Source organism: Pyxicephalus adspersus, chromosome 4 (genome assembly GCF_032062135.1).
Source record: "Pyxicephalus adspersus chromosome 4, UCB_Pads_2.0, whole genome shotgun sequence".
NCBI lineage: Eukaryota > Metazoa > Chordata > Amphibia > Anura > Pyxicephalidae > Pyxicephalus > Pyxicephalus adspersus.
In genome coordinates, this window is record NC_092861.1 from 134,358,065 (window position 1) to 134,381,129 (window position 23,065).

Sequence of the window (23,065 nt, forward strand, 5' to 3'; positions counted from 1 at the left end):
TTTTTTATTTGTTCCAGGATTGCCTTCTAGGCTTTGATAGGCGGATCCCCCAACAAACGTGTTATAGTATGTGCATGTCAGGCTAAATATAGCTTGCCTATGGATCTGCTCATTTACCGCTGAATGGTCAGGCTTTAGCATACTGTATATTGCCAACTTTACAGTATCCATGGCAGCAACTTTCATACAATCAGTCCATCTCAGCACTATTGATCGCAGATGATGCTGAGACGTGAAATGGCTCTGTGCTCTCCTGTTCAAGTTAGTTAGCTGAAGGCTGTAAATTATTGAACAGTCTCTGTCCAAGTATGAGGAAGGGGCTTACAGATTTCCTGGAGAACTTTTGTTTAGCAGAACACAAAAAAATCAAGTACAATTTAATTATTTATCATTTTTTACACATAATTATTCACATACTGTGATAAGGATTTTGCAATATTTATTGTTAAAGAAATGAAATGTGGACTGTGACTTTATTTTAATTCATTTTGATTAGAAAAAATGTACAATCTCAGCTATTCCAAGGCACAAAATACCTTCTACAAAACAATAAATGAAAATTACGTTCATTTTAGGACCAAAATCCATTAAGCAAAATAAAAAAAGAAAATAACACTAATACCTAATGAGTAGTTAAAAAACATACTAAAAGATATATTTTAGAGGATATAAATAAAGATTTTTGTACATTTTTTACGCCTGTTATTAAATATATTGCAGCTTGTTTACTGGGTAGAAATAAAAACCAAACAGAAAAACCTGCCAGACAGATTTATTGGGTACTTTTTGTACTTCTGCCTGATTGTTCAAATGACATTTATAATGACTGGCTTCTGGTGTCAAAGTAATTTTCTTTAAGGTTCTTGTCTGCAGTTATTTTTTGAAGAAGTGTTAAACTGTATTTACTTCTTCTTCTGTTTTTTTTATAATGGACTGGCTTAATTTATTTAGAACTCTTTTTTGGAGTAAAAGAGAAATAGAGTCCGTGAGCTATGGTGAGGCAAATAATGTCCTCTTCTATACATATGTATCTCAAATTGGCAATTTACTTGTTTCTTTTAGTTTTACACTGCTGTAATATTACAAGGTTACTGCCTAATGTATTCATCAAGGTTTTTGGATGCATTTGGCTGGGGCCGTGTATAATTTATCAACCAGTGTCATTTTCATGCATTCTTTATCTATATAGGCTATATGACCAAATTGCTTGGGAGTATAGGTTTACCTTTTGCCCAGGTAAACAAAAGTACTATCTAATTTGGTTGAAAAAAACTTATATGCTCATCAAAATCAAACAATCTTCTTCAATAAAAAGTTACTAAAATTTAAACAACTTTAAAGAAAGTGTTTAGGAAACTTAGATTGTTTTATTTTCAAAATTGTTAAAGATTAGAACCTGCCTAGCATCCTTTCCTTTCCCTTTTCTCCAATCCCTTTCCATTTCTTTTTACCTCTTCCCTACCACCTTTTTTCTTCCATTTCTTCCTAATTCCTTTCCTTTTCCCCTACTTCCTTTGTTTGTCCCCTGTTATTTTCCCTTTCTTCCTTTTACATAGTTACATAGTTAGGTTGACATTAAATTCAACCACTAGGGAAATAAACATATCCCAAATATAAAACAGTCATTTTCCTTTTCTTCCTTTTCCCTTCTTCCTTTCATTTTCTCGTTCCCTTCGTCCTTTTGTCTTTTTTTCTTCACTATTTTCTCTCCTTTTGCCTTTCTCCCTTCTTCACTACTTCTGTTCTTTTTTGCATCCTTCATTTTTCCCTACTTCCTTTCCTTTTCATTTTCTTTCTTCTCCACTGCTTACTTTCTTTTCTTCTTTTTTTCGTTCTATTTCTTTTCTCACCCTTTCTGTCCTTTCTTTTTGTGGTATATTATGCAATGTTCCATTTTACTAAATTACGAAGTTACTTGCCATCTAAATTCAGAACTTATTAATATTAATCTGGGTGTTCTGAATATTATGAGAAGAGGATAAAACATCCACCACCATTCAGATAAAACTGATAATGATCTATGAGTGCCATTGTTATTAATACAAATATTCATAGCAAACCCCATCGATTTCATTGTCCTTAGTGATGGATTCACATAGTATCAATACATTTGTACAATTTCCAAAATACCCATTACAGCACTTGAATGAATAATGGTTAGGCTTAGAATTGATAATTGCATTGATTCTTCCTTGGAACTATGGAAAAGAAAACCTTCCCCAGAGCGACTTATTTTATCAGTGGATGTTATCTTCCTGTTTCCCCTTTTTACCCATATTTACTCCACTTTATTATGAATCGTTCAATACTTAGCTCTCTTGACATTTTTTTTAGTCCTTTGTAAAAATGTAAGTGGATTTTTCCTGTTAAATTTGAGAACAGCATTTTTAGCTACTATAATTACATATAATTGCTTCATTATTATTCCTCTTGGCTGTGCCCAGTGCATATCACAGGTAAATACAGCCTTTTAATTGCAGCTCATGGCTAAGCGTTGGACAATCAAGAGAAGCTCATCATGATTCAGTTCAAGTACTTCTAATGAAGAGATAATTGTTTCTACTTAAAGCTTCTACTTTTAGTTGAACAAAAAGTTATGTTTATTATGTTTAATCTTTTATCTGTAATAAGGCCTTTTTAAAATGCTGTTATGATTATTTTGAAATGAACACAAACATATTTTTCTAAATGCAGCCAATATATACTGATCAACTGATGAATAAAAATACATCGAAGGCTTGATTTAAAATTTAGGAAATGTCACATATTGCTTTATACGTGGAAGCACCTTGCATTGTCACCATGTGCAATATAAGCAGGGATGGCAATGGGGCTCTGGCAAGTTGCATTTCAAAAAATTTGGGAGAGGGAGAGTTACAAAGGTATTGGGTTGATATATGATATGTACACCTAACCAATTAAATCATTTGCAAGCTAAATCCTAATTTTTCCCTTGGATGTATTTGTTTATCTGTTATCTAAGATGCAATAGGCAAGCTGACAGTGTCTCATGAAAGTAAAAATGTCTGAAAAGGTGGATAATTAAAACTAAGCATATGATAAAAAAAATCATAACTAGAGCTTACTTTTAGAGAAAGCCCAACTAAAACCCACAATTAAACAATCAGTCATGCTGCTTAGTGTAAACTTCAAGCATTACCTGTAGAACTGAACTTTACAAATTTAAATGTATCAAAAATAGGGATGCTTAGAAGGAAATAGTGGTAGAATAAAGTACAAAGCAGAAAGTATAGGTGATCTATGTTTTCTGCTGATTTTTATTGTTTTACCAGAAGTAACATTTGATATTTTTATATATGCTCAGCCTTAATTTTTTTTAAAAAATTGACATGTTTTATTTAAAACCCAATTCCCACTATTCTTCTTTTTGGAACTTCCAACTTGAAGGGGAGGACATGAAGGACCCCAAGTAATCATTTATCAATGGTTGACCAAGGTCCTTTTTAAGTATTCTCCTGAATCCCAAATCCTGCTTTTCCAGAGGGAAAAATTAACTTTTCAATATTTCCATTGTGGACCGTGGACCCATTATGGAAAAATTGCCTTTCTTTCTGTCTCTGATTCCTGTTCAAGAAATAAAGGTTTCAAATTTTATGTAGATAGTAAGACACTGACAGCAATTAAACCATTGTTTGAATGTTAACCTCTCATCACTCTATAGGTAAAATTGTCTTTTTGCGTCCCTGTTGGTGATAATTTCCTTTACTTTCTGTCTTGACATGAAATTAGAGTAAATCTCCAAAGTTGGGACATGGACATCAATTAAAACATGACAAAGGCTCAAACTATCTTTTGCTCAGTCCAAAACTGGATTATACAGATGCTGTATCATATTATTTTGCATTTGTAATAATTCATTTTACCATATCTACATAGCCTTTAAATATTTAGAACATTCATTGTTTTGGCATGTATGATTTAAAAAAATAATCTCACAGTCCATATTTCTAAATATTTTTTTTTATTTTTAATATTATTATTTTTCATTGCAGATATTTGATACACAATGTATTATGCATATATAACTTCCACATATGTAGTTTTACTACCAATGTTTATTTGACATAACTGGGCTCAGACTGTACCAATAATGTTTGTTTCAGCAAAGCTGATTTTCATCCATAACTCTAATTATTATAGTGCTTACAGCTTTCACTTGTCTTGATTATATTTTTTTCAATAACTAATTTTACTTAACTATAGCTCCACTTATTTTATAAAAAGATGAAATAGTAAAATGTAACAGTAAATTGCATGAAAATAGTCATCGATACATGACTAACTAATGAAAATGCAAAGTTCTGTAATATTTCATGACCAGTTCTAACATTCTGATTTTTTTTTTAGTAAGTAAGGTATTACACAATAGCATCATAGGCTGGTTTGTATTATTTCCTTTTTTCATTGCACATGCATTACAGTGATATCTGCATGACAATTGCTTTGATGAGGCTCTTGATGGTCGAGAGTGCTTGTATAATCTGTGCTGCAAAGGCCACTTGTAAATTCTATCATAAACTTTTGTAACGTGACACTGCAGGAACAGAAGGAGTTTTAAAACAAGCCCAAAAAGTTATTGATTGGGCATACATTTTTACACTGAGCTCTGCGGCTAGAGAGCTTAGTGAGGAAATGCATGCCCAATCAATAACTTTTTTTCTAGTTTTGAAAGAATGGAGAAAGAATAAATGTCAAATTTTACTTATGTCAATGGCTTTGTTACTAAAAAAAATGTATGTAGTAATCTTGTGAATTAATCAGTCCACAGTACCTTCAGCTACAGAGGTCAGGGAGGGCATCAATGGTTAAAAACCTTTTTCTTCTAGTTTGGAATATATAAATACCTAATATTTGTAACGTATGCAGTTCAACTAGGTTTGTTAGAAACATATATGCCCATTCAAGCATCAGTGGACTAGTATAATGGTCAGTAGGATCCAAATAATACACTTTTTTTAAAGAAGAGAGGGTACAAGGATAATCAAAGCAAACCCCTTGTTAACATATAAAAAACAGTTTAGGCCACAGCTAGAATAGACCAGAGAAATGACTGTCCCAAACACACAGCAAGGACAGTTCTCTGCAGTATGCTGTCACGGGACATGCTTTTAATTACTCAGGCTGTTGCTACTTTTCAAAGTTTTCCTCTTTGCACACCTCTTGTTTTAATAGCAATGTATTTAGTTGATATAAAGTTAAAAAACAGTTGGGTTTTACAGCAAATCTATACCCGTCCAATCCTTGAATCTGTCGAGGATGGGGCCATCTTAGCCATTAGAAAGATCTGCAGTTACCTTGGTGCTGAGTATGTCACCTGCTATGATACCAGCCATTTAAAGGCTGACATGAGCACACTGGGAATTATGACAGTTTTTACCAGAGGCATTTATATGACTGTAGAATACACTGTGCATATGAAAGTAGGCAGACTGTAAATGAAAACACTGCAGAGAACGTCACCGGTATGCTTGATTGATGATAGAGATCATGTAAGCTAACAATGGTGACCTGGTTTTAAAAATAATACAGCTTGCCAGGATGGTATTCAGAGTTTTGGCCTTCAATAACTTCTGAATCAGTGACCCGGAATGAGTAGGCAACTCAGATGTTAAGTATCCGCATGCTTGTTTCAGGTGTGATTGGAACTGCTGAAATCAAATGATGAGTTTTACATCCAGGCAATTAGCTTTCTTTAGAATGAGTTTAGCAATGGCAGCTTCCATCATTTGTCAGGATAGGTCCAACATTAATGAAACATTCCTAAGTTAAGTTCCCTTTTGCAAAACAATTAAATCAGTGGGTTTAGTTCTGCTTTAAAGAAAAGAGCTAAATACTCTCACAGTATAATTTGCATAATAAATGTAGTGGTAATAAAAAAATGTAAATTAGGCTGAAATATACCTAAAATGAGCCTTTGATCTGTTGTTAATGCTTGTTTTTTTACTAACCCTAGCCTTAAACATTAAGGGATTTTTACTTACCCTTTGAGACATACAGTATGGTAGCCCTGATTGATATTCTTTCCACGTGTGCTGTTAGACATCAATAAACAGAAACCAATTTGCAATGGAAAATAATTCAGTAAAGCGTAAAACAATAAAATAATTGAAATGCACACAAAAAACCTGCGATAAAACGTCTAGGCTTTGAGGCTGATAAGCAGCTTCAAAGACATCTTAGTATGTAGCATGTCAAATATACAAAGTTATGTTTCTTCTCACAGATAAAGTGTCAAAAGCAAAAAGGATTGCAAAATAAATTAGCAATAGCTGTTCTTCACAGAGCTGCATTCAGCTGATATGATAAGGAGGAGGGCTAGCCTTGGATGACGGATTATATTATATATACCCTTTAAGTAGGACACATGGAAGAATGAGGACATGCCGCTCTATACTTAAATGTATGTAACTTAAACCAGTAAAGACTGAGGATTTTATCAAGAAATGCCATTTCTTACCATAACAGTGAGCAGGGTATGAAATTTGATTAAATAATAAACTCAGAAGGGGAAGTATGGAGTGAAATTGGATATGTAGCCTGGAGCAAGGCAGCCACATAGAAATGAGCAGGTCATGAAATGGCACATCATCATTAAACGTATAAAAAAGGATTTATTTTATTTTATTTTTGTACAGCAGAAAAAATGAAAAGACTGTGAAATGTTGTATTGCCAAAATTCCTGTCTGTTACATCATGGAGAAATCTGCCTCTCCCCAGCAATTTAGGTTTGGGTTATAAATCATTTATTATTAAAAGGGACTGTGTAAGTAAGGTAGCTGCTATATAACTGTATAAAAACATGTAGAATAAAAGAAACATACATTCTGCACACATACATCCAAAGCTGAACTCCTGGCAGACATAAATGACACAGATTTTTATGAAACTGTATTTAAATCAGGCAATGTTAGTACATAAATTTAGCTTGCAGCCTCATGTAGGCCCTGTACAACAAAGCAGAATTAGAATAGCCCAGCCTGTCTCTACCTTTTTAGCATAGGGGGACCCTTGAAATAACTTTTCAGGTCTTAGGGAACCCCTGCTATTATTACTATATTCACAGTTTACAGTATATTAGTGTATTGGTCAGTGAGAATACCTCTTACATTGCTGGCCATTTGAAAGAATGTCACCCTTACAGATAACCAAAAAGATCATTGATGTCAGGTAAACTGACCTGGAAGGTCCAAAATGCTCAAGGAACCCCTAGAAACTTCTGGAGGAACCCTGATGGAAAAACACTAAACTAGGAGATAGAAAGCAGGACAAGCTTACACCTAAAAGCATAAATACAGTAGAGAAAAATCAGGTCTGCTCTCCTCCCATACCGGGCTGTGCTTTTTGCCAGGGCTGTGTAAATCTCAGGACTTGATGGGAATACTGTTTGCTCGGAGTTCAGCTTTGATGTTTGTTCATGTTTGTTGGCATACATCTTCCTTTTTAGGCACTCAGAACTGATTAGGTTTGAACCAAGAGAATAGAAATGAGTTCCGATGATGCAGTGCTGGTTTTCTATAATTTATCCTGTGCAACCTGTACTGTCAGTAAGATGCTGTTTTACATACAGCACCTGGTTATACATAGCTAGAAGGGAAGTTTCCAACATTATTTCACTCTAAATCAATATTCAGTAAGGTAGCTAGTTTTCATGGAAATTTAACAATTGTATTATTTTTTTATATTCTTGTATATCACTCCAACATTCCCTGGCAGGGATTCTTCATCCATGTGTTTCAATAGAAAGAATTGCTTCTCCAACTGGAAAAGTTTGAGGGAATGTAAAATGTACTGCTTTATAAATATACTCCAAAATGCTTTCCTTTTGTTTTATTATTTAAAGTGTACATAACAAAATGTTTTCCTTTTGGTCATTTTGGTTAAAGTAAGAATAGGTTATACTTTGCTTTATCCTGTCGTAGATATTTCATCAAATATGTCTACTAGAAACATCAATCCATTCTAAATCACGATGACCCAATGCTGGACAAAATTTACTCATCACAGACCTGCCGCTAGATGACAGAGCCCATTACTGTGGTAATAGGTCAGGAAATCCTGAAAAATGTCAACATTTTAAAAAGAGTCAACACAATTGGCTGAATAAACCTATAGAGACTAAAAGTATCTCGGAAAAATATGCTGGATTTGTTTCAGTGGAAAGACACCCCAAGGCAGAATTCTAAGGCACTTCCATAGAATTAGTGTGGAAATGTTCTTTCAGATACAAAATGAGCATTTTAGCCAGTATAATAGGAAGAATTCTAAGACTTTTACACTATGCATGATGTGCCTAGCTTAATCAATCCCGGTGCCAACAAACCATGCAGGACTGACATAAACAGGTCAGAATGGGGAGGGGTTGTCATTCAAAGCAAAGGAATACATAAAAGCCTAAATGCTACAGGAATTGGCACCCTCATTAGGAGTCTCCAGGGAGGGTTGGATATATCTCAAGGGGAAGTAGAAAACCCCTTTAAAATAGAGCTGACTGTAAACTATAGGAGTCAAGCACGACTGCACAGTGCAGAAATTTCTCCGGGCTATCAAGAAGTCCCTTTTCATGTTAATCACTTAGAACAAAAAATGGCTAATTATGCTGTCTTTATATAAAATAATTAAAATCCATTTTTGCTTTAATGCTTACAACTTAGATTATGTAAAACATAATTAGCATAGTACATTAGCCAGTCTTTGCAGTGCTCCAAGCTGTTGAAATACACACAAAATAAGATGGTTGTTGTACAATAGAATCTATTAACAAAAGTTGTTGTTTAACAAGATACAGGAAAATAATTAAACATTCTTTTTTTCTGTATAAAAGCCTTTAGGAAATGTCCCAGAAACACTACAGCCTGTAAGTACAAAGATGTTGTATGAATAGCTTTTTTAAAGGGAACTGAAATTTATAAACCTTAGTACAGGTAGAGCTTTGAAGTTTTATATAATATAGTTTAAAATCCTAATATAAAGCTTAATTTCTTGTAACCAGTTTGCTCAAAATTTCAAAGACCTAAACTTTATCTGATTTCTACCTATTATAACTGCATATCATACTTACTCCATACATCAGTTTTTTAAAGGAAACCTGTACTTATATATGTAGAATTTGGACAATATGGAGAAGGTTATAAGTAATATGCTTATCTAAAAAAAACCTGAATATCAGATTGATTCTATATTCCTAATAATGTATAAATCACAAAGGTGGGGACAAATATAGAGTAGAGTTAGATTTAGAGTTCTAACATCACTTTAACATTCTGCTATGCCTGCTTGTTCCAGGTCAGTTACTGACAGCCAGTATTTTTGTATTAAGGTCAGTACCAGCTTCTGTTTTCAGTTCAGTAAAAAAAACTTTTAATACAAATTAATTTAAAGTATAGGTCCAGGTTAAACAATTTTGAATAGAATAAGAAATGGTTGGGACATGTTTGTTATCACTACAACCTAGGGTTTTCGTATGGCCAACAGACATTTAGGGTCATTTAGAATTTATTGCCAGATGCATTTGATCAGCAGCTGATCTCCATCTGTCCTGAATTTAGGTTGCTTTTGCATTCCTGTTAACTTATATCGTGCGTGAAGCATTTCTGACCTGAACAGGAACAGAGTCCTAGCCAGCAGTATCAACCTGACATCCAGATATCGCTCCCTTACCCTTTTCTACCTTATCCACAGATAAAAAAAATTTGACTAGACTTTAGGGCAGAAAACTTTCAAAAATTCCTATATTCACAGAAATAGATAAGAGCAGCCTGCAAAAAAGCAGACTACAGAAAGGCCTAAGTAGCTAATTTTCTTTTTAATCAGATCAGCTTTGCTATGGTATGCCGTGGTATGTGACCACACGTGTCCTTTAATTTTATTATTTTTTCTATAGATATTTAAAAGTAGCCAAAAAACAGTTATCTTTTTTTTAAATATCCAATTTTTATTTTATTTTTGTTTATTTATTTGCCTCACTTTGGTGTATTTCATGCAGTAACTTTACTAAAATATCATATGAGGCTCATTTACTTTTATTGTAGCTCAGTATAATACACTGACCTCCACTATTAGAATGGCAATCTCATAGAACCTCAGGTCTGATTTCAATGTGGCAGCAATAGTAAAACTTCCACTAGTTAATACCTAATGTCATTAATTAATGAACTGATTACCATTTCATAAAAATCACAATTTTGGTAGATAACTAACACTTATATAAAGGGGCATTCTGAAAAGTGTTAGTAATAATAATGGAACTTTACTGCCTATTGAATGGATATATTATAATTAAAAGTTATAGTTTTTTAGCCTTATTAACTCATTTTATAATTTACTAACTACATGAAAATAAGAAAAAGGGGTCAGCCCATTTCACATAAAATAATAAAGACCTTGGTATTTGGATTTTTCTAAAGAAGCCATTCAAGAATTTAAGAATTGTAATAATTAAACTAAATAACGACATACAGATTCTGAGCCCAATTATGTGAAAAACAGAGATAACTTTAAACTACTTTAGTACAGGTCATTACATTTCACCAATATGAAATCTATTAACATGTCTGTACTATTTTGATCCTCTGTGTTCCTATAAAGGATCAATTGTTCAACTGTATTGTGATTATTTAATGACTGTTTGGCATATTCTACAGGCAAAGGCCCAGAGACACTTTATGCTGGTTATAACCTCAATGATAATGAGTGGCACACAGTACGTGTGATACGACGAGGAAAGAGTTTAAAGTTAATTGTGGATGATCAACAAGACATGACAGGTAGGTGCAACAAACCACCATAATTTCTTAAACTAAAGCAAATTTTTATTTCAGGATCTTCTAGAATGCTTCAGCAAATAATATGGAAAATGATCACCATCTTGGATGAGGTTTGGTAACCATTGGTTTAAATGCAAGTAACCCTAAGGACTGATTTATGTATTTGAACAGTTTTCAGTGTATGGAATTCCTAACAAATCTGTAGAAAGTAAACCTTTCTGTGTATACACATAAACATACACTTTAATAAATCTTTGAGCATGATAAAACACTATACAATCAAATGTGTATCTTTTGTTTAGCACATATTAAAAAATACATTCTACAAATTTGTTTTCAGGAGGCACAAAGACATGTCTTTCCTTCTCTATGTTCAATGAATAGTAGGCATAGTTAGCACACGTTAGGCTAACAACATTCAGGTACCTGATGGTTAGAGACAAACTACTGCTTTGTGGGTAGCAAAGAATTATATTTTATATAAGTAACCAGAAAAATTGTTGTGCACTTTTTCATTACAAAATTCTAATGAGAATACATAGACTAGAAACAAAAGGTAACAAAGCAATATAAAAAATGTTTTAGATTTTGTATAATCAGAACAAATGTGAACTTGTCATCTCCAAAAAAGTGTGAGTTACAACTCTGTGGACAGTAGAAGCTATGACATTTGTAAATTGAAAAATTAAGATAATTTCCTTTAAAATTGAAAAATTAAGATAATTTCCTTTAAAAGACCCAGGTCTGTAATCCTGGGACACTCCCAGTAGAAAATAAACGTTTTCAGGTTCTTCAACTCCCAGATTTGTGTATCCGTTATGGAATTGTGTAACAATCTGTAATTGTGTAAATATTTATAGGGTAATGAAATTAACAAAAAAATTGCAGACAGGGCTGTTTATTGCAGGGACATGCTATGACTCTCCTGCAACAAAACAATCTTACGTACCTGTTTGCAATCTTTTGTTCAATGTTCTGTTGAATGTGTGATCCTGACATAACTGGCCACCAGGAATGAACAAAGGTCAGTGTGCAGGAGTTACGTCATTCAGACCTGGCCAATCATGATGGCCAAAAAACCAGAAGCCAAAAGAGTACCAGGGTAAGATGGTAGCACCAACGGCAATGGTAGCAAGATGGTAGCAACCAATGGCAGCTAGTAGAGGTGAGTTTGGTTCCACTTTAAGTTAACAGAATAATACAAAGCTGTCAAATGCAATGTGGCAGACAGAGATAAGGTTAGGGTGTGCAACACATGCTCTGTATGCATTGATAACATTTTTCAGGTGTATGTATATCATTGTCCACCACTGGTTTTACGCAATTCATGCCTGCTAAGTTTTGGCAGACATGACATGAACACTTTATAGTATTACAGAATGCCATAAATTGTAATATTTTTAAGACATATCCAAGCACTTCTTTCTATATTAAGGATATAACACTATCGTGTATTTTCGCTCTTTTACCATAGAGTACCCTAAGAATGTAATTAGCTTTTTTTTTGGATTTTCCATGCACATGAATACAAGTTATACAAGCATGCTTTGTGGATCATCTCTGAGATGAAGTTGTGGAATCCAAAAAAATCACACTCACACTCACTGTCTTCGAGAGGGCGTCGGGTGCCACCATCTTCCTTTGTCTCCTTTCCTCCTCTTGCTACATCACCTGACCTCTCACTACCTATGGATGAGATTGGGTGACATAGCCTCCTGTAAATGGGGAAAAAAGTGCCAATCTGTATTTTTTACTTATCTAGAGCATGTCCACAAGGAGCAGCCAGAAGCGTCTTGGGATGCATGACATGGGTATCCCAGGAGTATCCCATTCTGTCTTTTCAAACGCAATATTAAAGACAAAATGGGAGGGGTCGAACCCTTTTTTTTAAAAAGGGGTTCCAAAAATAAAAACAAAAAAATTTTTACTTTGTAAAAAAGCCTCATTGGGCAAGGTGTATGACTGTAACAATGTAGCTTGCTTCATTCCTAGCGTCATTTGCACATTAGCAGACAGAATGTGGCATTATAACGGGCACGATTTATTAGATATTTTTTACCTTATTTCATGAAATAATAATTGTGAAGTGAGAAAACTGTTGTAAAAAAATATTTTCAAAATAAATCGGTGTATTATGAATTTTCCAGCTCACATATATATCACATTTGGAGCAACATAAATTACTGCAAAACTATTTCAAAAAGTATTATTAATAATGCATTTCCCTTGTTATACATTAAATGAGATCACAGGTTAAATAAAATTAAATATGGAAATTGATATTTGATCTCTAACTCATTTAATTACATGTTTATTAGCTCTAAAAATTACAGTAATTAGAACTAATTAGAACTATGTTGGCAACTGCTGGCAAGCCAATCTAGAACTAAATAAAAGGAGAAGCTTCATTTAAAAAGCATTTAACAATAAATATATAGATATACATTATTTGAGCTGTATATTCCTTTGCAAAGTATTATTATTGTAGTTTTGTAAACTAAGTAGCCATACACCAGCTCATGGCTGTCATATGACAGATGCTGGGCAGCTGCTAAAGGTTTGCCATAAGAATGAGGAAAATGAGAGCTTCATGGAGCGCATTCTCCGCTGGATAGGTTTGGCATTACAGGGCAATGATATTTATACATTTTTTTAAATAATGGCATAGGATTTAAAACTTAGAATTATAGAAAAGTTTTGGTGTTCTTAAGAAATATTATGACATTTTGGTGACTGCTAAAGAGAAGCTAGGATCCTCAACCGGGACAGTCTAATGATCTGTTGATTGGCATGATTGGTATTGCCAAGTAAGCCACTAAACCACACATAAAATACACATGAAAAATTCAGAGTATTCTTTTTTAAATGAAACTTTTACTATCAGTTCTTAATAATAATATTTTCTACTGCTCATCCTATTATTGATTTTAGGTCACCTAGCTTACTTGGATGATTATATTACCTTTTTCTTACTCTCTTTCTTACTTATATTACTTTTCTTTCTCTCTCTTTCTTTTGTCTTTTATGTTTGCCAATTAATGGTTTGGAGGCCATGCTAGCTTTCTGATACTGAGATTTGCAACAAGTTATCCAGATCAGCAAGAAAATTATTTATTTTGATTAAAAAATCAGTTAATGTCTAGAGATGATAAAAAAATAGATACATCTTATAATGACTATATTTTATAAATCTACACATTGTGAGCTAAATCTAAATACCGCCGTTAACTTCGGCAGTTTCTGTTCACAAGGGACAAGGAAGTCCTGCTTCTACTTTGCCTAATCACAAATAGCTTTAGTATCATCAGTAGTATTTTTAAATTTCAACATGCAAAGTCTGGTTATTTAACGAGGGCCCTCTTTTTCGTTCTTAATCTCTGATGCTAGGTAAATGATAGGTAAATGATAAAAGAAGAATTATCTGTTGCTTGGCCACCACTAGGTCAGAATATAATTTATCATAATATTATATTATATTTATCATTATTATTTACAGAATTTGTCATACACTTATGTGGCAATGCATTGAAAAACTGGTTGATGTAGAGCGAATATTTTTTTAACATTCATCTCATGTCTATGGGAACTGTACAATGTCCAAAGTTGCACAGTAATTCGTTTCTACATTGACAGCTCAAGAAAAATATAAAAAAGACAGCTCAGTTTTTGTTAAGGACACCATCACAGTCTACTCCCTAAATACAGTACATTTCCTGTTATGAATGATGCATGCTTTGGTCAGGTGTCTAGTTACTCTGCCATTTGAACACATTGCAGACAGTGTGGTTGCTTGTAGTAGCTCCGGGAATATATGAGAGTTTCAGAGATCTTTCATCTTCAAAGCTTTACAGAATGTGTAACTTTGATGATACCCTATCTTTGAGTTTGTAAGAACAGAATTGCAGGTTGTAACCACATACATCAGTCTGGTGTTATTTTTAAGTTTGTATTCTCAAACACTCTATCTTTAATCTTGTACATTTCATTCTGTCTACCTGCTTCTTGCAAGAATGTCCTTGTTCTTTTAATGTAGGGTTTGGTGTTTAGTCCCTTGTGAGGATTCCGGGGAGTCTTTTTTATAGTAACAGAGTAAGAGTGAGCTTTTTCAAGATTTTATTTCCACAAGAAAGGATACTTAACAAAGTCATTTCAAAATCTTATAAGTTTTTTCTAAAAGCTTATCAAAAAGATTAGAAAACAAGGAAGTAACCAAGAAATTTCTTTGGAAATGATGTGTGTTATTAATTCTTAAACAATAAGGACACCCAAAAATAAATTACATTTTTACAATCATTGAAATTAAAATTATTTTTGGGTGTCCTTATTGTTCTAGAACGAATAATATACATACTGGTCCCTATATAAAAACACACATATTTTGCAAAGCTCATTGAACCACTCACATCAGTCTCTGAGCACTGAAGCATACTTTCACTAGAATTATAAAGACATGTTACATTATAAGGTGATTGGAAGCTGATTTAAGTACAGGTAATGTCTTTTTTTGTATTACGGAAGGAACACACGAGATGAGATCCATGTGCAGAAATATAAACAAATCCAAGTGCAGAAATATAAACAAATTAAGCCATGGAATGAATCCCAGGATCTGAGTGGTACTAAGGTCACAGCGGTAACCAAACAATAAAAAATAAAATCCCCTTAAAGAGCAGACAGGCTGCAAAAGGGTTGGATCATTTCAACAGGGGTGTTGCATACATTGACAAAGAGGACATGATTTAATAAACCTCTCCCAAAATAGAGTACACTTTTCACAGTGAACCTGGGTGATCCAAAAAATCTGGAATGGATCTCCTCCAGGATTGAACACATTTGCTAACAAATAGCAAAAGACTTTAAGAAATCCATTCTAGTTTGGGTAGATCACCTAGGTTTACTGATGAAAGTGTATCCTCACCAGCCTTGGAGAGCTTTAATAAATTAATAAATCAGGCCCATAATGTTGTTACTGGAGATGTCACCATCAGTATTAGTCTCAAATGAAAGAACATTGTATCACATTGGAAATGTATGCAATCTTTTCAAAGAAATTATTAAAACAAATAATTTATATATATATATATATATTCAATGTGATACATGGAACCACTTTTTGTTACAGCAGAAACTCAAGTTTTTAATATAGAATCTTACCCCTTCTCTTTACAGAGTGATTCACAATGAATATAGAAATTCTATACAGTTAAAAAATATATTATTTTTCATATAACACTAGGGAACACATTTGTTAAGTTAGATCTTACACTTGTTTTTTACTAATTTTTAGGTGGTGAATCCAGAAATGACCCCAGTCTTTTGCTATCACATACAGTTTTTACAATACAGGGACAGTAGTCAGCCATTATATGTACATCCCATCTACCCTGATACCGTACTTCCATGGCCTTCAAATCTTGGTGGAATCGTTCACCTTGCTCATCACTGACTGCACCAAGGAAGTTAGAAAGATGGCTATGCAGAAAATGCATATTGATGCTCATATTGCAACCAAGCATAGCTCCCAGAGTAGAGTTTCTTGACAATTTCTGTGTAATTATTTGCTTGTGTGTTTCCAAGAAAGTCATTGACAATAGCTTTGAATGGTAACCAAGCATTCTTTTCGACTTCTTACATTCTGTCCTGATGAAATGTTCATCTTTTATGAGCTGCCAAATATGTGGACCATTTTAGGCTCCACTTTGAGCTATCAATAATTAGTCGCCATTCAGTTGAGTTATAGATTGGATTTTCCCAATTCCTCCATTAAACCAGGTATGTTATTGCAATACACAAAGCCACTGTCAGTTCTAAAGTACTGCAGAAATGCAATACCTCTGGTTTGAAAGTGCAATACCTTCGTTCCTTTTTTAAGTAAGTTTTTCTCAAGCAGTCTTGATGCTAGGTGTTCTAAAGCCTTCTTCAATAGTCACAAATCACGTGCCAAATCACTCAACTCATGCTAATCAAATCCCCTAGGAACAGAGTCCTCTTCAATTTCAAACTCTTCATCATTGTTGTCACCTAGTTCATCACCATAATCATGTTCTTCAAGAGAGGGCAGTGTAACGAAAACCGGCACTGGGATTTCATCTGAATGAGCCACTGGGCATATAGCCGATGGTAGACTAGGATTCTCTATGTTACATTTATTTTCTTGTTATATTCTGAAGTTTTCACTATACAAAACTAACAGTCACTGAAATGATCTCCTGGCTCCCACCAAATCATAGGTATACTAAATGGCATCTTATCACGTGTTCCCTTTGTCCACGTCCGTAAACCCGCGACACACTGTTTGAACACCTTATAAGGGGCCCAAGTTTAACTTTGAAATATGCCAAATAGGCTTGCTCTACAAATGTGCTGATGTTCGCCCTTTGACTGTGAATGGTGAAACTGCCACAGATATAACAAAATGAATCAGGGTTGTTTAGGCACTTATGGCGAGAAACAGCAGAGCAAGACATGATCTGAAAGAAAGGAAATAAGTGTGTAAGTAGAAAAATAAAATTTGCTTATTATTTGCTTATACTACATAGACCAGTGCACAACCTCTGACCACACTGTCTTGCATGTAAATGAATAGTCTATACAAATCCACACTACAGTAATCGTATTAATATAAGCGATAGAGAAAAAACCTGACGTTATAGAATAAAACTAACTGCACTTTCAGAATCAGCATACCTATTTTAGTGTAAATAAGATTAAAAAGGTCAACCAAAATTTGTTTAAAATTGTTCTCCAGTGTAATCAATATTTTGCTGTAATGGTTCATATTTAAGCCACTTACCTTCCAATAAGTAGTGCTAGAATTTTATTCATTTCCTGCTGATAAGAATCTACTCTAAAAAACCACCTGCTTATAAAAGAAATATTGAGAAGAAGAGACATGTATCGTGGTAGCTAAATGTGGTCCACACAATACCTGACTGAGACAATTTTACTAAGTTATTAGGATGATGATGATGATTATTATTATTTTTATTATTAATAATAATAATAATAATAATATAAATAATAAAAAACTGTATTTATAAAGCACAACGTATTACGCTGCTGCTCTGCACATTAAATAGGGCTTGCAAATGACAGATACAATGACACAGGTGAAGGTGAGGTCCCTGCCCGAAAGATCTTACAATCTAAGCGGTGGGGGAAGTATCACACAATAAGGTGGGGGATATTGAATGGTGGGTAAGTAGTGGAGGTTTATGGGACAGGAGACGTGGAAGCAGAATTTACGGACTCCTAAATTTGAAGAAAGAAGGAGAAACTAGGACAAAGAAGTGAATTCCAGAGTGTCAGGTCAGCCCTAGAAAAGCCTTGAAGTTGTGTATGTGACGAGTTTTCGAGATTATGGTGCAATTTCAGTAGTGATTGTTTAATTATTTGTCTGTTGATTACATTGTATATGATGTAACCCTGCACACATTTATATTTCTGCACAAAAATATAAATTATTAGATTATACAATTACATTTTCACTACAAAATAGCCTAACGTTTCACCGGGTTTTTGTAGCTGCTATAGATATGTTCTTCTTTTTTTTTGCTTATTGAATATTATGGTACAGCATCCTTTTGGTAATAGAAACGTCTAACTAAATTCCTGATTTGTGCCAGCTTGCACCTTTGCATCTTTAGGCCTGTCACATAGCCATAGAATGAAGATTACTGTTGGTTAGATTTAATCTGCACATTTATTGTATGCTTAATAGAAGGACTGTTCTCTTTTCTATTTCATTCATTTTAATTTTGTGTTATAGAAAGGGTTGGTATTTTAATATTTTTATCTTATTTTGGGATAATATATTCGTGTATAGGCTTTTAAAGAGTTTAAATATTTCCAGATCATATTAAACAATACAAACATTACACTGACTATAAATTATATGTAGATGCTTAATAATAGAACATAAACATAAACAGTTAAAATATTCTCTCTATTAGGCTGGAGACAGACAAGGACTTCATCCTTTTCATTAATTTCCTATATATATATATATATATATATAAATATATATATATATACATATATACTAAATAAAAAATAGAGGCAAATTTCACAATTTCTATCATAGAAAGAATCTTCCAACTTTCTCTGTGATTGTTCAGTACATAGAGTGTAATCCAGTCCTGAACAGCTGTTTGCAGCACATGAAGGCTTCAGTACTTAAGACTCCTGGGAGTGTGAGTGAACCAAGCTAACTATGGGTTTGATTTTTCAAATTAATAGACACTTTTGAAATTAAATGTTCACTCTGAAAGGTGTATGAACACTTTCAAAATGTTTGCTGAGCCTGGTAAAGAAAGTGAAGTTATCTTTTTTTTTAAATACCCAAGGAAAATTAAATTAGTTTTTAATGCATATGACTGAATTATTAAAGAAATGCTGTATAACGTTATTCACTAAGGTGAACATTTACTTTAATTTGCTATGTAAACATTCTCAATGCAATTAATGAGGGTCAACGCCTCCAAGGGTTGCAGCTGCTGCAGAAATAGGCATATGAGTCTGTCTACACTGTTCCTACATATCACTTACTAACATCCACCTGTCAGTACTGTATGTATATATTTATAATATTTCTGTAACAGCAACATAATAACAAGATTAACCATACAAATGCTCAAAGTGGTTAAAACACATGGATGTGAGCATGCGCTATATAGCTCATCAACAGAGCTGCATGCCACTTTTGTTTGTTTACAGTCACATGTTTGGTGTGTTTCAATGCAGGTCCCTATTAACTGCCCTCTCCTCCAGTCAGTAAGTGAAGGAGCCCATGGGCAGACTTAACTTCATGAGAATGTAAGGCCTCAAAGTATAGATATTTCCTAAGAATCAGGTAAACAACAGAATTAGGGGGATGTTTTAGAATCACCTAATTACCATTTAAATTGTCAGTACTACATGAAATTCAAGAAGGTAAAGAAGGTTAGGGGTTGGTGGGGTGGTTAATTAATGGGGTAATTAATTATAAGGGCTGGTGTATAGAGTGGGAGAGGACAAGGAAGAAGGGGAAGAAGGTTGTGGTAATTCATAACCTGGTATTTGGCTTCATGTTTACACACATGTCCACCATTCAGATTGTAAAATTTTATTTTTATTGATTCTTCTGAATGGGATTGTAGTATTCTTTACAATGTTGCCAGAAATGAACCTTACTTTATAAATCACGTTTTCCGAATTGCTACCACTTCGGACGGCGTTTGTTTACCTTTTTTTCTGCCACAATACCTGACTCTTTATTAGCATACAGTTGTACATAAGCAATGGTAAAGCACACATGTGTAATGGCTCTTTTATCAGCTTATGATGGATAGGCATGCAAAGTCTCGAAAACTCTTTTTTGGGACCAAACCACTGCTCATCACATTTGCAGTACAGGTTGACATTCAGAAATCCGGCAACCTCCGGACCTGAGGAGTGCTGGATTTTTGAAAATTCCAGATTTTTGAAGGTAATACTCACCTTCACATACAAGCCAGCCTTCCTCTCGCCGCACCCACGGACATCTGGCACAGTTCCGGACAGCAGGCAGCAGGGACGTCTTAACGTGTATTTAGTGTAGCAAGCAAGACCTAACAGCTGTTTCTGGAGAACAGCGCCATCAAAAAATAAGTGGCTAAACTGTGTAATGCAGTACATGTATGGAAAATATGCTTTAAAATTCATGCAGGAAAACTGAAGGAACCGGATTTTCGATTGTCAACCTGTATGTTCTAATTACCAGTGAAATGAGAAATAAACCAAATAGGATTGGACATGCTGAATGTAATAAAATCAATACAAAGTGAATTCTAGAGAACAGTCTGCACTAGGCTATGATTAATTTTAAGTATTGCACACAACCCCTGTTCAAAACACTATGCATTGAAGCTGAACTCCAGGATAAGTAAAAAGTGTCTTAATACACAATTTCTCCGGGGTCTGTACAGTAATACAACTTGAAGAAGCTTTCTGTAGTGCAAACCAGTTACTAGTGCAGGGTGACTGGTCTTGTATCTGCCCCCTCCCATAGCTTTCTGCTGGCAGTCTGCAATGGGTAGACCTCCTGGGCAAAACACACTGATGATATCATTGCTACATTACCAAAGTACTAACTGGATTTGCCCAGATATTTGGTGCACACAAGGTGGATTTATATCTTTATTAATATATTTAAATGAAAGTTGCCAAGAGTTTAGCTTTAGAAAGCAGAATTAGCTTTTATTCTGCTGCCCTAAACACAAGTTCTCAGTTACCCTACGCCAATCATACTCTGAATAGAATGAGACGTACAGCGACTAGCTATTGCTTTTGTTTCTTGCTACTGGTATATCTGTTGATAATATACAGAAAATAATAGGCTGTGTTGTTGTACTTCTCTATGCTATCAGGGATGACATGTTAGCATTATTAATAGGAATTGTTTAAAAAAAAGGAATTCCTTAGGGAACCGTGAAGACAGATTTTACTGCATTGTCTAACACAATGCCCGTCATAGCCTTTCAACCACAGCTGTATAAAGAGCAAACATTTCTACAGAGAATATGTAAAATAATAAAGTCTTAAACCCAATATCACATATTTCAAGAATTCCTGCTATCATATATATCCTATTTTATTATGATTTTAACTGCAATTTTGATATATGGGTTATTTGCTCTTGGAATCTTTCAGTCGTTGTCAAAAAATGGGTAAATCTGATTTTGTTTTCCCACAAGTCATCCTAAACTTGCCTAGTAAACAAACATATCAAAAATGCAAAGAGCTAGAAAACAAAGGTGTCCCAATTTTACTTTGGGCTTTGTTTAGTTATAGAAGCAGAAAATAAAATTACCCCCCCCCCGATGTCACCACATATTGTGCTATAGAAAGCAAAGTCCTACCTAATATTGTGCAATGATAGGTTTCTATGTAATCGTGTAATTTTTTAAAATATTAATAATTATTAAAAACTCTAGATTCCTTGCACATGCTACCCAGGCTCAACAGCACCCAAACTTCATGACCCCATACAGTCAAAAAACATATCTAATTGGGACCTATCTCATAAATACTTAAAAATACTTAAAAACTAAAGTTTTTGCTAGTAGAAGCTGCAGATGAAGTCCTTCAGCGGTCATCAGCTGCATAGCATTATGCCTAATGTACTGGTATTACCTCTTATCATACTATTATTATTTTACAGGGGTGCACAGTGGCTAGCACTCTCATCTTGCACTGCTGAGGCCCCCAATTTAAATCTTGGCCAGGAACAAATTAAATTAGCATTAGAATATGGAGGGAACATCAGACTATAGCAATTAGATTGTGAACAGTGACAGACTAGACTAGACTAGAATAGTGACATGACTTTGAACTCTGTACTGTGTAACATGCATTATATAAATACAATATAATAAAAAATTATCTGAACTCTATAGGTTCAGATAGAGGATTGAATCTACTGTACACAGGCTTTTTACCTAACAGCATATCATTCTTAACTTACTTTCTCTGCATTTCAAATTTCTATTTAATCAGATCCATCCAGATTCAGTATTTTTCAAGTCCTAATAAAGGAGGTTCAAGAACCCTTTAAAGGCATTGGCATTTGATAAATACTATAATCAATAATTCTTGAAACCAATTATTACACAGTCTTCCTTCTTTTATTATTGTTAGACCTGTGTTTCCCCTTGACAGATTTACCTAAAAATTACAGAAAAAATGTGGAATATTTATTATATGTCAAATAGAATTTTCAACACAATTTTGGAGATCAGTATCACCATTTTTCTACACATTTTTAAACTGTCAAGATTGCTTTTTTACAGTTTTTATTGTTTTCACCATGGCTTTTTTAAACACCACTTCTGAACATTATATCTTCCCACCATAAAAATGGTATATAAATTAGATCCTTTTTATTCTCCAATTTGAAAATGGCAAAATGATACAGAGGTCTACAGTAGTATTTATTTCGCAGTTATAAAAAGTAGTCGAAACTTCATTTGTACATAGTACTTTAATTTTAATTTTTGGAATTGTTACATGGAATTTTTTTTTTTATTAAGGTTCATAATGCTGTGACAAAAACACGCAGGTCTCTAAATCCCACAACAATTCTGTATACAAATATAGTAGAAATTTTAGTAAGCACATTATAAGACATGGTCAAAATTCTGAGTGTCAAGAATGGAATAAATTTACTTTATTATTACAATGTTTCTGTTACCTTTTTTGTAACAGAATTTAGGTACTTATTGTAACAGAATTTAAGTACTGATTGTTGGTTGAAAAATGCCAGG

General features: G+C 33.9%; 1 protein-coding gene across 22 annotated transcripts in view; it reads left to right on the forward strand.

The window, feature by feature from the left end:
* Positions 1 to 23,065, forward strand: part of NRXN1 (neurexin 1) — an 892,798-nt gene that overhangs the window by 416,719 nt on the left and 453,014 nt on the right. For 21 of the 22 annotated variants that reach the window (XM_072409697.1, XM_072409698.1, XM_072409708.1 and 18 more), the window contains one exon: positions 10,662 to 10,784. In XM_072409697.1, the coding sequence (XP_072265798.1) occupies positions 10,662 to 10,784 (123 nt within the window). Of the gene's footprint in view, positions 1 to 10,661; positions 10,918 to 23,065 lie in introns of those variants that run through there. The other variant, XM_072409717.1, reaches the window with a different exon arrangement.